Here is a 21183-nt window from a genome sequence, read left to right as displayed (position 1 = left end):
CCCAGAACATCAACGCTGTGAGTTTACTCAAGAAGTAAATCAAAAATCATTTGCATCATGGACACTACTACTACAGCAAGCTTTTCTGTAATCACTTTAACTTCGTTTTTTCAAAGAACCACGCATCATCTATTACGTCACTAGCATAACCAAAATTAAAAAAATTACACTTCTTGTCATCACTAATCAGCACATGCCCAGCAGTCAAATATCGATGCATTATCTGAAATACAAAATAATCGCAATGTCACTATGTTATGAGTAAAGATTCGGCGTTTTTGGTATTCACAGGCCATTATATTTCTCCCCATATTGTAGTGAGCTGCTCCCAGCAAAGTGCGGTGACGAACAACGAAAAGTGAATTGAAGTAATAACAATGAGTACGACATGTTAACTGTAAATATGTATATTATTTGTTATTCAGTAAAGCCGAGTGATTTTGAAGTTCAACGTCATTTCTTTGCTGTACCATTTAGACTATGGATGAACCATTTTGACGTTGCTGCGGTATGAAAATCACCATAGGATGACGCGAATTAACGTACGTGAGTTGTTGAGATCAATAACAATTCATTATTATAAATTGAAAACGTGTGATATACTCAGCAGAATTGTACTTACACTGTACATCAACTGTAATTGTATCTGATCCACTACCCAATGTGTTGTCCGAAAATGTATTTGTTGCTATACATATATAAATACCAGACTGTGTTCTTCTGATATCACTCATACTTAATGTACCACTATTGTGTATACTTCCAGTGGGAGTTGTCCATTTAAGAGAATTACTAGATGGGTTTGCCAAAGCACTGCACTCTGCACTATATGTACTGTGTTCTATTACTTTACCATTATTGGTATTTTGTAGAGTAACAATTGGTGCATCTGAAAGCAGAAAACTAGATCTTATTTTAACATATTATCTACAGTGTACGTACACATATTTGAACAAATGAATCAATTGATATTAACAATATTTGTTAATCATTGATCAAAAAAGGAAAATGAAATACTTATGTAATGTCCATAAAAAACATTTTGCTGTCAAAATGTAAAGAAAAACTGTCCACATTTTCACATGAAAGACGATTGATGTTGCACTTTAGTCACACATTTAACAGTATACATTTTTGCATATTTTTGAAGCGTGAAAAGCACGATGTATTAATTGTAATCAAATACGATAATAAAAAGAAGTATGGCAATTAAAACGAATCGGGGTAATAGAAGTGATAAAAACAAACTGAATACACACATATAGAACTAATGCATATTACCTAATATTTACAGCAACAACATTGTTACATGCCGTTGTAGTTTTAAGTTAATGCGTGAAGTAACAGAAAAATGCCATCTCAAATTACAGTTACGGCAAAAATACTAAAAACAATATATAATGAAGTTACAGCCCGCCGGTAGTATAATAAAAATGCTACTCAGTAGTAATGTAATACTATATTATCAATAAATCATATCATTGAAACTTTAAATTATGTCATGATAAAATGACCACACGTCACTGCGTATTGAAGTGACAGCATAATATAATTAAGAAATAAACCCCGTCCTTCAGAGACGAGTATACTCCGAGATTTGGAACAGTTTCACGGTATATACACATGGGCGATAGCGGTTGTGTTTATAGAGTGAACAGTTCAGATGCGAGTCATATACTCAGCCCCTTGTGTGGTTATTCATATTACATTGAAGATATACGAATTATATTTTGTTCACTTCCTATACTAAAAAGTGTATTATTTTTGGCTGAACATTTCTTTATTTTAACTGTGGCGGCGCAACTAATACATTAATTTCGTATAAGATAGTCAAGATAATATGTAGAGGTAGTATGCTGTAACATTATAGGTTGAACATTCAAGATTAGCCACAATGATCAGAACAGTTACCAGTGTCACTATCACCAAAATAAATGAACACAAAATAAACACTCAGGCAATTGGTAACAAGAATCAAAACATCAATCAAATATCACAAATCAATCAAATATTTATAAATATTTTTAAAATACTAGATTAATGGTAGTTTGAAAATTCAACAACATTCTACACATGCAACCAAGTAATTTGATATGTAACATTTTGATATTTGATTCTCATTGGTATTTGATTGCAATATAACAATGTTGTATTTTACATTAAAATCCGTAGTTTAAAATATATAGTTATAAGCTCGGATTAGTTTGGGGTTGTAAGTGTTGTGGTGTGCGTGGTAGTCCCGCGACACGTCAGTTTGCTCGAAACTCGTATTCGGTTTCCAAAATCACGCATCTTAGAGAAAATTATATATTGCAAATCCAGTGGATCTGGCCAGTGATGATTAATGGTAGCGTAGAACAATTGGGTCAGTTATTATAGGAAGGGTTGTTGAACAGTAATTATGAGAATACATATACACAATTATGTGTCCGTATCGAGACAATTCTTAAGCTACACAATTGGTGTCCCTACTTGTTTAATTGTATTGGCTACGCTTATGCTGGATGTAAAAAGGAGTATATCGAAAGTACACAAATCGCAATCACTAAGATCAAAATTATGTAAAGAATACGGCAACTTACTTGAAACAACAACCAGGAAGGCTACACGAGATATAAACATCATTGATCGCTGAAAGTATCGGTGAATTTGTATTTCCGGGTTCATAGCCCTTGACCTTGTCACTGGCTTTACGAGTCGCCGTCCATACTCAATCGACGTACACCAACTGGGCAGACAAAATATTCTGTATTTCCTCAACACGTTGTACTGTCACAAACGATTTGACATCTTTACAGATAGTTTTGGTAACAAATATACAGGTGATTTCTTTTATTTAAAAAGTGTTTTATCAAAAAGGTATAAATTTTGTTTACGTCAATCAAGTCTCTCCAGTGACTTTTGCTAATGCAAAATCGTCTCATCAGCCTACATTTACGAGATCTCAGATGTTTATACTTATTTTTTACTGGCAAACTGACTGACAGTGGGAGTGGCTGATCGTTGACTATGTTGCAATTTATGTGATTTATTGCATTAGTGAAAGACAAGCCATGGTGTTTCTGGCCACACTTCTCCTGTGTGATATTAAAACCAGCTAACCAAACCATGCAGGTTGTGTCCTCTGCTAAGCGAGCGTCCATTGAATGTTTTACCATGATGCTGTGGGTTCGAAACCTTTCCTTGAGCCTTTTGGGCAGTCATTTGTTTTTCTCTCAATAATTGAGGAACTCAATCACCTCCTCAATTCCAGACGTTGCACCTTGACTAAAACTGCTCATTGCTAACTAAGGTGTAAAGTCTGATTTACAATACCGGTTTACTAAATATGTTAAACTTATGTAGCTGAGACAATGTGGGTTTACAAAATATGGTACAGCAATATAAATGCAACTGTAGAAATTACACTCTGCATATTAATACAAGGTTGCTTGTTTAAAATTTGCATAAAAGAGTCACGTGTGGATTTACTAAACTAATTAACGAAGGTAGTGTCTTACATAATCATTTATCTGTGGCTATGAGTTACAGATACATTCTTATTTATACACTATGCTATCATTGCATATGGGGAACAACGACGTTTTACACATATCCATGTCATATATAAATGAGCGTGTCTGTGTGTAATTTTTTGATTAGAAACGCCAATCTACACCTTCTAACTTAGAGAGCTCAACAACCATTGAATACCACGGAATGCGCTACTCAGTACAGGTCAACACAGGGGTCAATTGTGTTTGAAGTAAAGACTGGCAACTTAGGTGAATGTCTTCAATATCTTTGATATGCAGATTAGATTTCCACAATTCAGACACTCAGTGAGCAAAATTGGCAATACTGCCGCCACAGTGTTCTTGAGTAAATGCTTCATTGCACTTTGACCTCAATTTATGACTTCAGCATTTCATGTTTACCTTGCATACATAATTTCATGTATGCACTCGAGAGTGTGAAACACTGCTTCATTTAAACAAATGTAATTTTCCTAAAATCTGTTTTTTACTGGTGGTTTACAATTGGCATGAGAACAAACAAATATGTGAAGATTTACAAAAATAAATAAATAAACGACCAGAACCGTATATTATGTATTTATGGCTATTCCTATCGTTGTGCATGGTAAATAACGAAATTTCACACAAAATTACGACAAATATAAATGAGTGTAAACATTACATGGTTAAAATTGTGTCTGTGTGTCATTCTTTTGAATAGAAACGCTACATCAACCGCTCAAAAATCCATTGAATACCATGGAATGCGGTACACAATACAGGTCAACACAAAGGTCAATCGTGTTTGAAGTAAAGACTGGCAACTTAGGTTGATGTCCTCGATACCTTTGATATGCAGATTAGATTTCTACAATTCAGACACTGTGTGAACAAAATCGTCATTACTGCCACCACGTTGTAATTTCTGTGTGCATTTTTACCTCAATGCATGGCTACCTTCTTAATCTGATGGTATTTATGGTTGTTTTAAATTCCTGGCTTGTTGTTTTTTTCACGACCGTACCACTAAACGTCTATAAATCTAACATGCCGGCATTTCACGTTTAACTTGCGTACATAATTATGCATAGGTTTCACTACTGTTTTAATTAAACCATGAAGTTTGATGAATATTAAAACCAGAAAATATGACATACACCACTGATTTGACCAGGTGCTTTGTCCAACTTATTAAACGCTTATTTGTTGATTATCATTTCTGTCATCAACCGATGATTAATAGAATATTTGTTTGGAAAATAGAAAGATGTACCATGTCTCATAGCTTTCTCGCATATTCCAAAAAAATCAAACAGTCCATCAGCATCCATAGCATTACTAAAAAAACAGTTATTAAATTAGATTTATGTAAATGTAATCCGAGTTATGATAATCTGGAATAAAATAAATAAACGTATTGTGACGAAAACACATGGATATTTACACTATGGCACCAACATACGAAGATTAAGAAAGTGAATCTGCTCAGCTGATGTTTTGAGTGTACGTTTCTGGAGACATAAATGTGTATAATCTATATAAGTGAACTTGAAGCTCATCAACACATTTTAGTCGGCGAACATTGTGACATACAAATAATATATTTATTCATATATCAGGGGCTAATAGTATGTATAATAGTATGTTCAATGCTTGAAATAAATAATTGCAAATCTAAATTATTTCTTTGGTAATTAATACGATAGACGGAAATGAACGAATGACGGAAATGCGATAACTGCACATTGTGAATGCAATAAATGTTTGTAACCGACTGGGTTGAATATTTTTCACGTCAACCGTATGCCCCGCATGTATAAATTAAAGCCGCGAATAAACTGGCAACTCAATAATGGCTTGTTTCATTCATTCAAACTAAAAATTGAAATGACAATGACTTTGTTTTTTACTCATTGTATTGTTAACAATCGTGAACCCGCTAGAATATACGAGCAATTTTAATTATATATTTTATTAAAATGATGTCATTGCCTCCCGTAGTATTATTACGTGCATTTGATCTCGTCACATGACATTGTATGTGTGATTTACTCTATATGCATTGAAATATGTATGCAGCTTTTGTTAAACCTTTGTATAGCGGTAAATTAGTAACGTCACATACATGAAGTTATCAAGCGGTAATTTAAAATCCATACGAATAACAAAATAATCTTCTTGTTTCGAAAACAAATTATTATTATACATATCTGAACGCCATAACGCCAATCTGTTCTAAACGTTTTGGGTTTCGTCATTCTCATGATGTATCCTTGGAAGGAAAATATGTATAATAATAATGCTATTACGGAGATACCTCAAAGTATCAGATAGAGTGTACTCAGACAGTACTGCGGCTGTTTGTACATACTTTTAGGTATCCTCGTAATAATCTCATATTCATACCGGAATATTACTACGCAGTATGATTCGTGCATAACTCTAGAATTAGATGGCAATTTTCACTAAATGAGATCAATTCCAACAGATTACCCATAACTTACCATTCTCATCCAAAATGACATCCTCGAGGTTAGATATGTTGGTAGGCTTATGTTATCAAGTGACCAAGAAATATAATATGTTATGAATAATCTTGTACTGATATTATTCCTCAAGTCATTTCAATAATAAAAAGAGTGTCACGTGACCTCACCTTGAATTGTTATGTGTAGAAGATATCGCCATGAGTGATGTTCAACATCACAGTTATTTTTAACTTTTCCAGTAATTACCAAATGTTTCTTTCTATTTCTTGGCATACAACATCATCAGAAAAGTGTAATCCATGCGAGCTGCGTCCTTCACAATCGCGTGTTATCGCCATTGCATCTCCGAGCATAAGCAGAAGTAAATACAAAAACAAAAAACGATCTATTGATGTAACAGCAGACGTGTACACATATACTACAAGTTTTCCGTGAATCTATAGAATGTGACATACGTCATGTGCCGGTCTACGACTTGACGTAACTGTCACTGCATAATTGTACTCACATGTGAAAAATGCAGTACTGTGATATGCAGTCCTTTTTGTAGTGAAACAAGAGAAATGTTACAGTATGGTACCTCATTGTACTGCTTCATTGTGTAAAGTATTTCCATGGTAAATGCATAAATTATTGACCAAAACCGATGTCATGCATGTTTGGATGATAAAAAAGATGACAAAATTAAAATTAGTAAAATATTTGTTATCAGTTGTTGTCAGATCCAGTATCGCAATTGTTACACAATTTTTATAGTCTTTGTCGGAAGAGAAATGCAAAAATGTAAATCTTTAGACATTAGTTCTGTATCTGTTATTTCTCCACAAATGTCATTATTTAATACTATCGTGATCGTCTATATCAGCCCAGGAAATAGTGGTATCCTGAAGTTGCTTTTTCACACTGCATACTATTTATAACACTTAGTATTGTAGTTATTACCATGGAATTTTTTAAATCATTATTTTGATCATAAATCCTGAAATAGTTCAACACTAGAGCTGGCCGGAATCAAAGGTCGTGGAGTCTAATTGCCAAAAAATGACTCAAACTGCCCATCGTCTTTGCATTTCAAGTGGGTAATCAATCACTTAGTCCACGGTTAAGTTCTGAACCGACTGGGAATTAGCAAACTATGTAAACCTATGATATGTATGCCATTCTATTGTGTTTGCGGTACACATGTAAGGTGCATATGGGCGTGTTTAAGTTCTCATGCCACTAGTTAGCCTAGGTAATTTATTCATGAAAACTTGCAACGAGGATCTATGTCTATAATATCTTTGATATATAAATTGAATTCCAGAACGCGTGCTCTAGGTGGGCAAAGTGTCCACTGTCTTCACCATCAAATAATTTGTAATTATATTAATTATATGTAATTATTGTAAGGTGTCACTCCAGTTTAATGATAGAAAAGTCAATACTCGTCTTGTGATTAAGGTTTAATTTAAATTCAACCCTTTTACATTTGGTATTCACAGCTGTTATAGGTTTTTATATGATTCTCTTTCACTAATATACAAAATAATATAATTCATTACATTGTACGTTGTACATGATTCAATTATACAATATGCGCAATATGTGTATGTACATAATTATAATAAAAACACAGATAGAAGATAATAATTCAACGAGCAGTTAGAACATTGATATACATGGTGCACTATTAGTCAAGATGAAACTACTGTACAATGTAAAAACAATGTCTTTTTATAGGCCTTTTAATTGACATGACATACATAATATAACTTAATATTATTGTTCCGCCATTTATCGGTTGCTTTCTCGTAGTGATGTTAAGAAATGTAATCCTCTGTGCTATATTCTAGTAATTTTATTATAATCTTTCCATTCTGGAAACATCTTTCCAGAAGTTCTTTGTTAATGTTGCTAGTTGTGAATATTCTGCGAGAAAACAAATTGTAATTAAATAATATAAATATGTACCACTTTTTAAAAAAGACAACAGACTTGTTATAAAAAAATACAGACCAGTCAGTATTTTGCCATCTATATCTAAGGTTATGGAAACTATTATTCACAAAGAGATGTCAGTTTTCCTGGATCATATATGGGATTCTAAAATTGCAGCCTATAGAAAGGGATATAGCTGTCAACATGCCCTTTTACGACTTGTGGAAGACTGGAAGCTTGCTTTAGAAAACAAGCAACAAGTAGGGGCCATTCTAATGGACCTTAGTAAAGCATTTGACTGTCTCCCCCATCAGCTGATAATTGCCTAGCTGAGAGCCTATGGCATGTCAGTGAGTCAAACTATCTGGGCATGTTAGTTACTGGCTCAGTTTATGTAAGGGTGCCACAGGGGTCTGTTTTAGGGCCAGTACTTTTTAATACTTTTGTAAATGACCTTTTTGCAATATCTACAAATATGTCACTTTATAATTGTGCTGATGACAATACTATATCAGCTACTGGTGTAAATAAAAATAGCTGATAAACAAGTTAACTCAAAAGTCAGAAATGGCTGTCAAATGGTTCAAAGATAACATGATGGAAGCTAATATAAATAAATTTCAAGCAATTATATTAAATGACAAATCTGACAATACCACTTTTAGTATTGGGGGTGTTGCTATTGAAACTGAAACTAGTGTTAAATTACTCGGGATTAATATTGATCAGAATTTAAATATTCATCATCGTGTCAGATTATTTAGATCAAGCCTCAAGACTATGTATGTTTAGATGTTTTATTTTATCATATTTTACTTATTGTTCTTTAGTTTGGAATTTTTGTGGTAAAGCAAACATTGCTAAGATGGAGCGTATTCAATACAGAGCTCTGAAATTTGTGTACAATGAATTTCAGTCCAGCTATCAAACTTTATTGGAACGTGCTGGACTACAAACACTAGAGATGTCCAGGAATTGTGACATACTTGTTGAAGTTTATAAAAGTGTGAACAAATTCTCCCCATCTTTTATGTGGGATTTATACAAGGAGAAAAATGTGATGTACAATTTAAGAAATTCTTATCAATTACAGTTAAAACGACCAAGGACTAAACGATATGGACTGGAGTCATTGTCTTATTATGGTGCTAAAATGTGGAACTCGCTTCCTAATCGAATGAAGGAATGCAAATGGTGTCATTGTGGTCACCATCATTTTAAGATATTTAATTGATTATTTGTGAAATCTTACTGTTGTTTTTCTCTGTGTTTGATGTTTGTAATTTTTGCTTTTGTTTGATGTAATTTTTAGTAATCAGTGATATTAGACTTTGGCTAGGTATTTCAAACTGACTTTAAATAAAGGAATTGAATTGAATTGAAGACTAATTATGTCGAATATAGTCAAAGATAAAAAAATAAAAAAAAAATAAAAACATTTTATAAGGACGTGTGCGGAATTCAAATATACTATTATGTAAAATAATTCTTATTATTTTGCGATCAACAATATATGTTTAAACTCAATAATATGAATAAAACAAACTTGTTATTAATCTTCATATAAAAGTCTTCTCATATATTGATATAAAACAATTTCACTTCCGGAATTAGTTTCAAAACATACCGTATTTACACCCTTCAGACTTGGTAACTCATACTCTGAAGCAGGTTCCATTGTCTCTGGTGAAAGTGTCGTATACGTATGGTCAACTTCAACACTTGGCTGTGTGATTCAAATATATATATATATATATATATATATATAACGAAATACATTGTATATGTCTTTATTGATTACTATTAGATTGAAATTTACCACATCAACTCTTGGTTTTGTTTAATATATAACGTTAGTACCTTAGATGCCACTGACATCGGTATCTCATATGTATGTCCAGTTTCACTTCTAATTTCAGAACACGTGGTGTATTCTCTATCTTCATTTAGAGTCTGATAAGTAAAATAAGAATAGGATAACAAGTAACATATACATATATATATCATATCTACAATATATATATATATATATATATATATATATATATATATATATATATATATATATATATATATATATATATATATATATATATATATAAAGAGTAATACATATGTTATGCAGGGTGCAGGAATGTCGATACATAGTATAGTTAATAATTTACTTGCTTTACCTGTTTTGCATTTTTCGTTATGACTCGCTTAATCAGAATAAAGCCAATTAAAAAACCAATTACGCAACCACCGAGTAGTGATACCAATACACCAATAACAATAGCAACAGTGTTACAACTTTCAAAACAATCTACAATACATATTATATATTGATTGATAATTAAAACATGGGTCACACATAATCAAGGTATGACTGTTTAGCACACCCGTACGAAATTAAGAACATATACCGATGTCATTGAAAGAGGTTATTTAACAACAATGAGCTAATTCTGGATCAAATTCTTGATTTGCAAACTATTACACATATTCAGCGTGACGAGTAAAATAAAATCTTTATATAAGATTAAATCAAATTACTATTGTATAAAAGTAGTCTGCGAAGTTGAATTATTATTCTCGTACCTGCATAATCAGTGCGTTTAGTTGCTTTAAAATTGTGTCCCTCGCATGTATTATCACGTGTACAATACGTCACTCTGTATTCCGCATTGTTGTCTTTCACTGTATACTCCACCACATCTCTGTCCAAACAATTCTCTTCTATAATCCAATTGTCATTTCTTTCCAGTTTTTCTATTTTCACACATTGATATTTCATATCTTCGTGACGTGTCCATTTTATGATACTAGTCTGGTCATTTAAATTAACTATTGGTTCACCTATTACAGTTTGTAAATGAAAAGAAGTAGTGAGGATGATCAAATATAATAATATTGTTCAGCTTTCACTATATCAATGGACGCATTAGTGATGGGAATTTTGCACTAATACTATATTGTAAAGAATAGTCCCATTCAACACATTATATGTATTTGGTATTCTCAAAATAAGGATGCTTTTATCTTATTTGAAGTACACATGTTATGAATATACTCGTTGGAAAATTATACTTACGATAAGTAATAAACACATATGTAGCAGAAAACTGCCCGATTCCATATATGTTGCCTGTCTTTGCTTTTATTTCATACGCAGTGGACGGCTTTAACTGCATAATCCATATAGTGGTATTTCTTGTTCCCATTTCGTCAGATGGCCAAGATTGGAATGACGCCTGTGATGTCGAACGATATTCCAGGTATTGTGCCGTATTTCCACTATATCCTCCATCATACCCGGGTGACAGTAATATAGACAAACTATCATAAGAACGATCAATTATCTCCAAAGATACAGGTGCTTCGGGCACGCCTGTTAGCAAATAAAATGTAGCTGCTCCAGTACAGTTTGTCTCACACGATCAAAACAAATCTATAATCATTATAAGTTCAGCTTAAAGTTTACCATCATTAAATAAGTTTATCTTGTTAAACAATTCTCTGTCATGAGAATGCTAGATATATTTAATTTTGTCATAATAGAAAATCAAATACATTTCCTAGTACTGCCCTTACCTGCATGATGTAAATTGACCTGGAGTACAACACTTCCAATGTCATTATGTGCAGTGATATTATATACGCCGAAATGGAGTTCCGTGACTTCGTTGATGAATACAGTACTCGTAGAGAATGTATCTACTTTGTCCGTTAAAACAAAGTCGTAATTTATCCAATCACCAAACGTCACATGTAATGGGTTGGCATCGACAGATACGCTCATGGATATCGAATCACCAATTCCACTATAATAGTCTGTAATGCCATTTGTCACAGGTACATCTATATAATAAGTTAGAAAAAGCGCCAACCCAATAAAGAACAATATTATTGAAGATGTCTTTGCAACAAAATATCTTAACATCACATTCATGTATATATACCATCATCTCCTCTTACAATATTACTAACACTAAATAACTTTCAATACACTACACATACAACAGTACTTACAATATACAGTAACTGTAGCTGATGTACTATCTGGTTGTCCTATAACATTACTAGCATGACATGTATATATACCATCATCGTCTTTTACAATATTACTAACACTGAATAACTCTCAATACAGTACACATACATCAGTACTTGCAATATACAGTAACTATAGCTGACACACTATCTGGTTGTCCTATACCATTACTAGCATAGCATGTATGTATACCATCATCTTCTCTTACAATATTACTAACACTAAATTACTCTCAATACACTACACATACAACAGTACTTACAATATACAGTAACTGTAGCTGATGCACTATCTGGTTGTCCTATACCATTACTAGCATAACATGTATATATACCATCATCTTCTCTTACAATATTACTAACACTAAATTACTCTCAATACACTACACATACAACAGTACTTACAATATACAGTAACTGTAGCTGATGCACTATCTGGTTGTCCTATACCATTACTAGCATAACATGTATATATACCATCATCTTCTCTTACAATATTACTGATAGTCAATGATCCGCCATTGAGACTGTATCTACCACGTGTGCTGATATCACCATCGTCTTTCCTCCATGTATATGTAATGAGTGTAGCTGGTTTACCATCAGTGGCTGTACATTGTAATGTCAATGAGATGCTGCCTTCAGTCACTGTCTCATCTGATGGAAAAGTGGTGATTGTTGGTGGATCTGTAATAAAGTAAAAACTGTGTGTTTATTTTATTTACATGTCTTGTTATGAACGTTCTCGTGGATTAGGTTAATGTAGGCTGTAATGATATTTGTCTGATTTATTGTAATCGTGCATGAAAAAAAAATCATCAGAAAATGAAAAAAATAGTAAGACACAAGTCTGAAAACTTAAAATCATATTATTTCTCAATTTATTATACGAATTTATTTAGACAATATTATAGGAATGATTGTACTGTGTCCTCACACCGTACAGCCAGCGACTTAAGTAGTCAAATGCCAGATTACTACACATCGACATATACATTATTGCGTGTCATGAATATCTTTATTAAATGAAAAGATTCAAAGAGGCATTGAAGAGTTATATAAATATATTGATTTTCTTTAATAGTTATCCAATCCACACTTAATTACCCAGTTATGCTTAAATGAAGACAGAAAAGCTTGTATTTACTTATATGTAATCCACAGAATTCTGGTGCGCGTTAGCATTAGCGTGGGTTGCTTGAACTTACAGTTCGAATAAACTACATTAACTTAGCACATTTTACTTTTACAATATTGCAGACTCTAAATAACTTTCAATACACTACACATACAACAGTACTTACAATATACAGTAACTGTAGCTGATGCACTATTTGGTTGTCCTACACCATTACTAGCATAACATGTACATATGCCATCATCTTCTCTTACAATATTACTAACACTAAATAACTCTCAATACACTACACATACATCAGTACTTACAATATACAGTAACTGTAGCTGATGCACTATCTGGTTGTCCTATACCATTACTAGCATAACATGTATATATACCGTCATCTTCTCTTACAATATTACTAATAATCAATGATCCACCATTTAGACTGTATCTACCACCTATATTGATATCATCACTGCCTCTCTTCCATGTATATGTAACAGCCGTGGCTGGTTTGCCTCTAGTAGCTTCACAGAGTAATGTCACTGAGTTTGTTTCTTGAACTGTCTGATCTGATGGTGAAGTGGTGATGGTTGGTGGATCTGTAGAAAATATAATATACATATGTTAGTGTGTCGGTAATAGTCAATATTACAAAGTTTTTCAGCATCGCTAATATAAAGTTTACGGTGTCTAGTCTTGGGGTTCTCTATTCTGGGATGGCAATTAGCTGTATAAATCAAACATAATAAAAATAACGAATATATATATTGAAACTGGGTAATCTCACTTGAATATTCTTTTTATTTATTTATTTATTTATTTATTTATTTATTTATTTATTTATTTATTTATTTATTTATTTATTTATTTATTTATTTATTTATTTATTTATTTATTTATTTATTTATTTATTTATTTATTTATTTATTTATTTTAGATACAATACCATAACCTTTATAACATGTATGAGTATTAACGCAAAATTTAAATTTGTAGTTGTAGGTATAATTCATTAAAAACTCAATTGTAAAACATATTTTAAATACTGAATGAGAAAAAGTGGTCTAAATAGATGGGTGATGCGATCAGTGGTTGTTATCAATAGAATGATCATATTTGTTGTATGTAATGGACACACACATCGATTAGATGGAATCATTGTCCTAGGTTTGATTCTAAAAACATTTACAGTCTACGATTTTAAACAAAATGACAAATAATTCGATAAATTTGATCGAATCATAAAATAACACAACCTACGGTTTTATGGATGAGTATAGTACTTGTATGCAAATTTTCAAATGAACAAGGTATTACACATGTATATTAGTAAGGAATCAGCATGGACATGAATAAATCAAGCAGTCGGCAATTTTGTTCAAATCTCAGGGAAGAAATGACGTGCACCTGTAATCCAAGATACTAAACCGCATAACATGGGAATTAACTGAAATAGAAACCAAATTATCAGCAAAATTTAGCAAAACTATGAATTTTAACCTGACTGAATGCAAAATGAATTACACATATGAGTTAAATTCAGTCGGACTGTAAGTAATATATATGTTCTAATTTTTTCACAACGAAATAAATATTAGACCTGTTCAAGCCAAAGTGATATGAAAGCTGAATTTTGTAAGCTGTAAGTGTTTAGTGGAAACTCAAGCTTTCCAAAACTTGCTAGCTGGTCGGTAAAAACTGTCAGAGACGCCAATGTTGTGATGTCACAGATGAGGTGCATTACCCTGAAACCTTGAGGCAATCATAACCTACTTTCAATATGCTATAATGGGTTGCACGACAAATTCCCAACCATAACTGTACAATCCTTGTTTACACCAAGATTGTAGACGTAAATTCAATTTGATACATGCATGAAAATGTGTCAGTTGGGCCTCTGTTACTGTAACCGTGTGTGACACTGTACTGTGGTTTTACTTGTAGATGTCAAAAACAAGTCACAAAGTAAACTAATTGTTTATCAAAAACATTCATCAAAGTTATTGTTGCAAGGAAGGCTTTTATATATAAAATATTGATGCAATTGGGTCAAAGTCAAAAATATACATTTTTACCCAAAATTTTAAAATATTCTCTAAAATTAGATAAATGAAGGTATCATCACAAAATGAAAAAAAATATGAAAAATGTCCATACGAAATGTCTACATATAAAATAACAAGGTTAAAGGGCCAGCCATTTTAAAGAAGCAGTCGAAAATAGCGTCACGAAATGAACAAATTGTGATAAAAAAACTGTAGGCCAAATTGCATCGTAGTAGAAGTCATTTAAGCGGGTCTACTTTTTTATGAACAAATTTCCATCAACACTCATCAAGGCAGCTACACAACAAAAATCAAACGTCAAACGGTTCAGCGATTTTTGATAAGAAGTCATCCACAACAATCCAGACTTGAAACGTTAAACACAGCTTCTTCGGTATAGCTCAGTTGACCTAATTGGGCTAAAACTGACTACATAAAAAAGTCACTAAAAATAGAGGAATAATAATTTTATCATAAAATGGACAAATCTGATAAAGGTCTACCCAAGGTATCTAAATTGTGTGTATCTAAACAATGGGTCTGTTAGTTTTCAAAAAGCAGTAGAATTTTTACCAAAATGGAGAATTACAATCTTTAATGCGGTCCAAACCCCCTTAAGTAATTAAATAATGAAAATGAATACATACACTGTACAGTGACTGTAGCTGAATCACTTATAGCTTGTAGGCCTACACCATTACTAGCATAACATGTATATTCACCATCATCCCCTCTTACAATATTACTAATAGTCAATGATCCACTATTAAGACTGTATCTACCACCTATGGTGATGTCAGCACTGCCTTTCTTCCATGTATATGTAATAGTATTGGGTTTACCCGTAGCTGCACACTGTAATATTACCATATCCCTTTCAGTTACTGTCTGATCTGACGGGAAGGTAGTGATTGATGCTGGAACTTGAAAGAAAGAAACAAACAGTGAATACATTTAAGTTTTATTAAGTGCTATTGATTTTGTAATTGGTGTCATAATCTGCGCATCTTATCTTTATAATCGTCCAAAACAGTCGTAGCTTAATATTTTTATATTATTTTTAACATTTGAAATAAATATAGACATACAATTAGTAAACAGTATGCATTAGTAATTCACCATATGTATTTGTTACACTGTTATTTACGTCCAGTCGGTGATTTTAACCATGCAACAAAATAAATATCATCAGTTACTTTTCATAATTGATTTTAATGCAAAGTTTGAATAAAATCAGCCTAGGTATGCCTATAAAACAGTTCATTGTATGCTTAAAATTAATTGCTGAAGATTTTGGAAACAAAAATAGATCAGAACTAATTAACATTTTAATATGTTTCCTCAAGGAGTTAAATTTTAATCAGTGTGATAAACATGTAGCCAATTCGGATTGCATTCATCATGGATTGTTATTTTTAATTTAATTAAATTCTCAACTGACATAGTTATAATAGATAAGATATGTTTATTTTTTGAAAACGTTACATTTCAGGAAATACAATGTACATGTAGAACAGAAGTCAGGAATCCTAAATTAATTAAAATAATTAAAAGGTAAAGAAATACTTACTATTTACAATTAATTGCGTGGTTACTTTATCGTCATCATTCGTATAAATAAAGTTAACATCACATTGATATATCTTTTCATCATCCACTGATAAATTATCAATTTGTAACGATGCGTCTGAACCAGATAACGATGTCCTTCCTGCATAGTCACCTTGTCCAATTCCAGCATTATTGTCATACTTGGTGTATACACCTGTTGTTCCACCGTTGGCTGTCCATTGTATATATGCATGTGACGGTGTCGCTGGGTCGTGGTATGTACATTGTAATACAACAGATTCACCTATTATACCAGTATGTGTTGGATTCGTTACTAACTGGAACTCGGCAACACAAACACCTGAAAGAATATAATTGGTTGGTTGCTACTAGTATATGGGTAAGTAAGTGAGCAAACCGTAAACAAACGGAGCTGCAGTCGTCTGTGCATTAACACTTCAAGGGGCGCCCAACGCACAAAGCCTCATTCAGCCTGCCAAATACTAAATTATGTATCATTTACTCACGATTAAGGTGAAGTAGAAGTACCACCAGTAAAAGAGACCAAGCACAGTCTGACATGTTGTAGATAAATGTCGAGTTTCCGGGTTCATGAACTTTAGCCAGTATAGTCATGTGATGTTATTGTTGGACAATAGTATTTCCTCACTGTTTTTGTATATCGCATATCCCTTAATCCACATAAATTAATTACAAAGTGGCTTCTAAAGCTATCATGAAATCCTAACATTTTAATATCTGTGATTATTTATGGTGGTACAGATTTAACAACAGGCAGCCATCAATATTTACTGTCATTCTGCAGTAGCCCTGAAATCGGTGATTTTTGACGTTCTGGGCCACTAAAAATAAACGACACAAATGTAGTGAATTGTCAAATCGTTTTTTTATTAGTGGTTAGGAATTGTGTGTTATATATATTGTTTAGTCCGTGTTCCGTTGGAGGTGGGTTGTTTTGATTAATCGGCCTCTGAAAACGAATTTGGAAATGTTTCACTTCCATTATGGAATGACAAGGGGGAATATACAACTATACATTGTGGAGACGGGTGACGGATTGGCATTTGTTTCTGTGATATTAGTTGATTTAAGCTAATCTCTTACATTTGCATATCGGGTAGAACCAATTGCGTTTACACTTCGTTAGCCCGTGTTAAGAATCCATGCTACTGTGGTCCATATATACAATTGGTCTGCTGCATGAAAATCCGGCTGCTACTTTAAAATCCCGCGGTTACATGAAAATCGCTCCACTACTTGAAAACAAATCGGTTCGCTACTTGAAAATCGCACCGCTATAAGAAAATTGCTCCGCTATCTCGAAAATCGCGTTGTATGTTGTGAGGTAACGAAGTTGGATAAACCACGTATTCTAAGTAGGTAAAGGTGACTGGTGATGCAATGCATATATCTGTTTATTAAATAAAATGAATTCAACCAATCTGCATACTTGAAACATTATAATTACATGTAGTGAATGTATTGGCATGCTGACTTTAGGCTTTGAATGTATTCAGGTTACAAGTCAGTGCGTTATTATTAAATCACAAATTTCACAGGACATACATCAACATACTTCTAAAAATAACGACTCTGCTTATCGTGTTTCACGGTTACATCATTGAAAATCCTAGCATCCACGCATTAAACACTTTACTATTACTAAGTGTGGCCCATCCACACTGTGGGAGGGGCCCTACAAATAGCGTTATGAAGACTTGCTATGAGTCCTAGTAAATATCGTGGTCGATGTTTGGTCTATAATTCGGTACACTCAATCATAATTTGATCTAACATGCGGTATAGTTTTCATCTTTAAATGCTCTATGATGAGGTATAGATTAAGGAGTTTGGCTAAAACAGCCCTATTACTGTAGCTAAGAAATATGTCCTTTCATGTCAGTAACTCGCCCCAAGACAACTCGTCCAATTGCGTGCAGTATGTGTGTTTACGACTATAAATGCACAGTCGAGAGACGGAGTCAGATTTTTCCACATTGAAAAAATCCACATGTTTAAAATGTTTTAATACAGTCTGGGATGTAGTCATCATAAGTTTGGTAATCACCGTCTCCCTCCAACTAGTTGTGAAACTTATAACCAATGGAAAGGCTGATGAATTCGGTTACATGGCACATTGTTTAACAATAAACACTATTTTGAAAATCAATAAAGAAAAATATTTCAATGAGAAGTAAAATAATTGTTATCACCCAGGAATGAACAAAATCTAACCATGTACTTTGGATACTAATAACGAGGACAGAATCTCGATTGCCAAAATGGATATATGCATAGATCAGATTGATGCTCGAGTACTACATGTAGATATATTCAAGTTCAACGACATCGTATAGTAGAAACAAGCCGGGTGAAGGTCCAAAACCAGCTGAACTCCCGGCGATGATGGCAATACATAAAATTATAATTTCAAAACAATATGGATATCTATAACATTTTAATTTCTAAACAACAATAATGTTAGTTACAATAACAGCGAGAAATATATACTAGACTAAGTATGCAAACAACAATAGTGTTAATTTAATTTAAAAAATGTCTAAATTATCAACGTTAAGTTAAAGACCTCCGTGTTTATGTCAAGTCATTGCTTTTGATTTAAATTTCAACCTCTCATTGTAAGTGTAACAAGCTTTTAGTAAATATATATATATACGAGTTTTACACCATGCCGTTATGTAGTTTTAAATGTATAACATAACAAATACGCGACACAAATGCATCATTTTCAGCCCACTGACTGTTTCCATTTTAACTTCGTTTGCGTTAACGTAATTTTCAAGTAGCAAACTGATTTTCATGTGGTGAAGCAATTTCCATGTAGCCGACCGATTTTCATTTAGCGGAGCAATTTTCAAGTAGCGGATAAATTTCAAAGTAGCCGAGCGACGTTTTTTTTTTTTCAAATAGCGGGACGATTTTTAAGTAGCGGATGTTTTTTAATGTAGCGGACCAATTGTATATATGTCCCATATATATGGGCCACCGTAGTTGTTGCTATGGTAGGACATTTTATACTAAAACCGGGCCCTTTCACGAAGTTCGCAAAAACATTCAGTCTTTAGAAGTCATTTTACTTTATTGCTAGGACGTATTCATTTGAACAGAGCTATTACAAGAATGGTAGGAGGTAATAAATTTGGGGCGAAAGTATTCAGAAATTGTTTTTTGGCTGTTGCCATGGCAGTGGTGGGCCAGGATTTTTTTTTCCAATTAGTGACGTTACAACCTACCATTATGAACAAAATCAGCTAAGCCAAATATGTCACAGAGGAGATAAAGCCGTTGCTGGTGAAAAATTACCCCAAGTTTCAGCTCAATTTCCTCGGTTATGAAAATATACATACAAAAACAGTCAATGTTTGCCCACACTCAAGCTGAGTAGAATGAGCTATGTCTGACGTGTTGTATCCTAAATTTGTAGGAGAAGATACATTTGGCGCGAAGCTATACAAAATATCAGTTTTTTGGATGTTGCTATGGCAACGGTGAGCCAAAATTTTGTTCAGATTGTTCTTATAACTAGGGTGAAGGTGTGACCTACCTGCAGGTTATAGCGGCCAAGCCAAAAAAATCACAGAATAATACGTGAAAACACGGATCGCCAATAAACTCAACCATATACATAGGACGTGATATCGGCATGCTGGAATGATTAGTTCTATTTTACTATAAATAAGCGAGCACGCATTTGTATATTGTAATACTAGCAACAGCATTGTTGGTCTTTCTTAATACAGAAAATTGTACTCACGATATAACACGTACAATGGGGTGTGTGCATAAATTGCCCCTCCATTGCCTGAATGCGATTAATGCAACGGAATGAATATTTTGTGTTGAAGTGTTGAAATATTTCCATTTCGGTATGTACAAGTTTCAGTCAAATGCACAAATAATCATAGGTTTTATCGAAGAACAAGAAGCCAACACCCGCGCATTTTTTATACACTCAGATTAGAAGTTGGTTGTTGGTAGGAATCAGAACGAATCACCATTTGAAGAATTCAACAACGATGCGGGGTTAGACCGCTACGCACACACCCACACATTCTGAACAGTAAACAATACTAAAGAAAAAGAACAACTAGAGATATTTCTGGCTCGCACTATCTGTGGCATTTTTTTTTAAATTTGCATCTTGTTTAAGCGGTTCCACAATGTTTTTTTAAATTTGAATCCGATATGTGATAATGAGAAAGGCATTAGAAAGTGTAAAATGTTTTTTTTAAGATTGGATGACGCACCCTGTTGCATCATGTGACTTTGATTGACACTAGTTAATTATTCAAGCTTAGCAGCGCGTAGCTGTCGGTTTATAGCTATTCTTGTGTTGGTCTTTAGTGATTTTGATGGTATTTTAATAATTTCTGATGTACTAAGTCATGTTTTGTTATTTTCAGGTAATATGATTTTTATCGACACAGAAGAGCTATTATTCCTCCTACATATGTATTTTCTTTCAGTTGAACAAGGACAAT

At 33.1% G+C, this 21183-nt stretch overlaps 2 protein-coding genes across 2 annotated transcripts; both read right to left on the bottom strand.

Annotated features, from left to right (window-relative positions):
- Positions 1 to 7413: 7413 nt before the first annotated feature.
- On the bottom strand, positions 7414 to 12301 carry LOC146745981 (uncharacterized). Its single transcript, XM_085499294.1, has 8 exons — positions 12202 to 12301; positions 11480 to 11746; positions 10980 to 11276; positions 10487 to 10744; positions 10081 to 10211; positions 9767 to 9859; positions 9534 to 9632; positions 7414 to 7897 (listed from the first exon to the last, which is right to left on the bottom strand). Exons 2-8 carry the CDS (start codon positions 11685 to 11687, stop codon positions 7883 to 7885), a joined length of 1101 nt encoding a protein of 366 aa, XP_085355420.1. The 5' UTR covers positions 11688 to 11746; positions 12202 to 12301; the 3' UTR covers positions 7414 to 7882.
- Positions 12301 to 17253, bottom strand: LOC102801274 (protein turtle homolog B-like). The gene is made up of 5 exons (XM_085498865.1): positions 17188 to 17253; positions 16680 to 17021; positions 15757 to 16032; positions 13385 to 13663; positions 12301 to 12625 (listed from the first exon to the last, which is right to left on the bottom strand). The coding sequence occupies exons 1-5, from the start codon at positions 17240 to 17242 to the stop codon at positions 12303 to 12305; spliced, it is 1275 nt and encodes a 424-aa protein (XP_085354991.1). The 5' UTR covers positions 17243 to 17253; the 3' UTR covers positions 12301 to 12302.
- Positions 17254 to 21183: the final 3930 nt, after the last annotated feature.

The sequence above is a fragment of the Saccoglossus kowalevskii genome, chromosome 5 (genome assembly GCF_978046115.1).
Source record: "Saccoglossus kowalevskii chromosome 5, keSacKowa6.1, whole genome shotgun sequence".
Classification (NCBI taxonomy): Eukaryota; Metazoa; Hemichordata; class Enteropneusta; family Harrimaniidae; genus Saccoglossus; species Saccoglossus kowalevskii.
The sequence above is the reverse complement of the archived record's forward strand: the minus strand, read 5'-3'. Positions and strand labels throughout refer to the sequence as shown.

Coding starts and splice junctions, on each gene's coding strand:
- LOC102801274 (XM_085498865.1), bottom strand. CDS start 17,242: ATGTCAGACTGTGCTTGGTCTCTTTTACTGGTGGTACTTCTACTTCAC. Junction 16,033..16,679: donor CACGCAATTAATTGTAAATA/GTAAGTATTTCT, acceptor CTTTCTTTCAAG/TTCCAGCATCAATCACTACC. Junction 12,626..13,384: donor AGCTACAGTTACTGTATATT/GTAAGTACTGAT, acceptor ACTTTATTACAG/ATCCACCAACAATCACCACT.
- LOC146745981 (XM_085499294.1), bottom strand. CDS start 11,687: ATGAGCGTATCTGTCGATGCCAACCCATTACATGTGACGTTTGGTGAT. Junction 11,277..11,479: donor GGTCAATTTACATCATGCAG/GTAAGGGCAGTA, acceptor ATTTGCTAACAG/GCGTGCCCGAAGCACCTGTA. Junction 9,860..10,080: donor TAACGAAAAATGCAAAACAG/GTAAAGCAAGTA, acceptor TTTACTTATCAG/ACTCTAAATGAAGATAGAGA.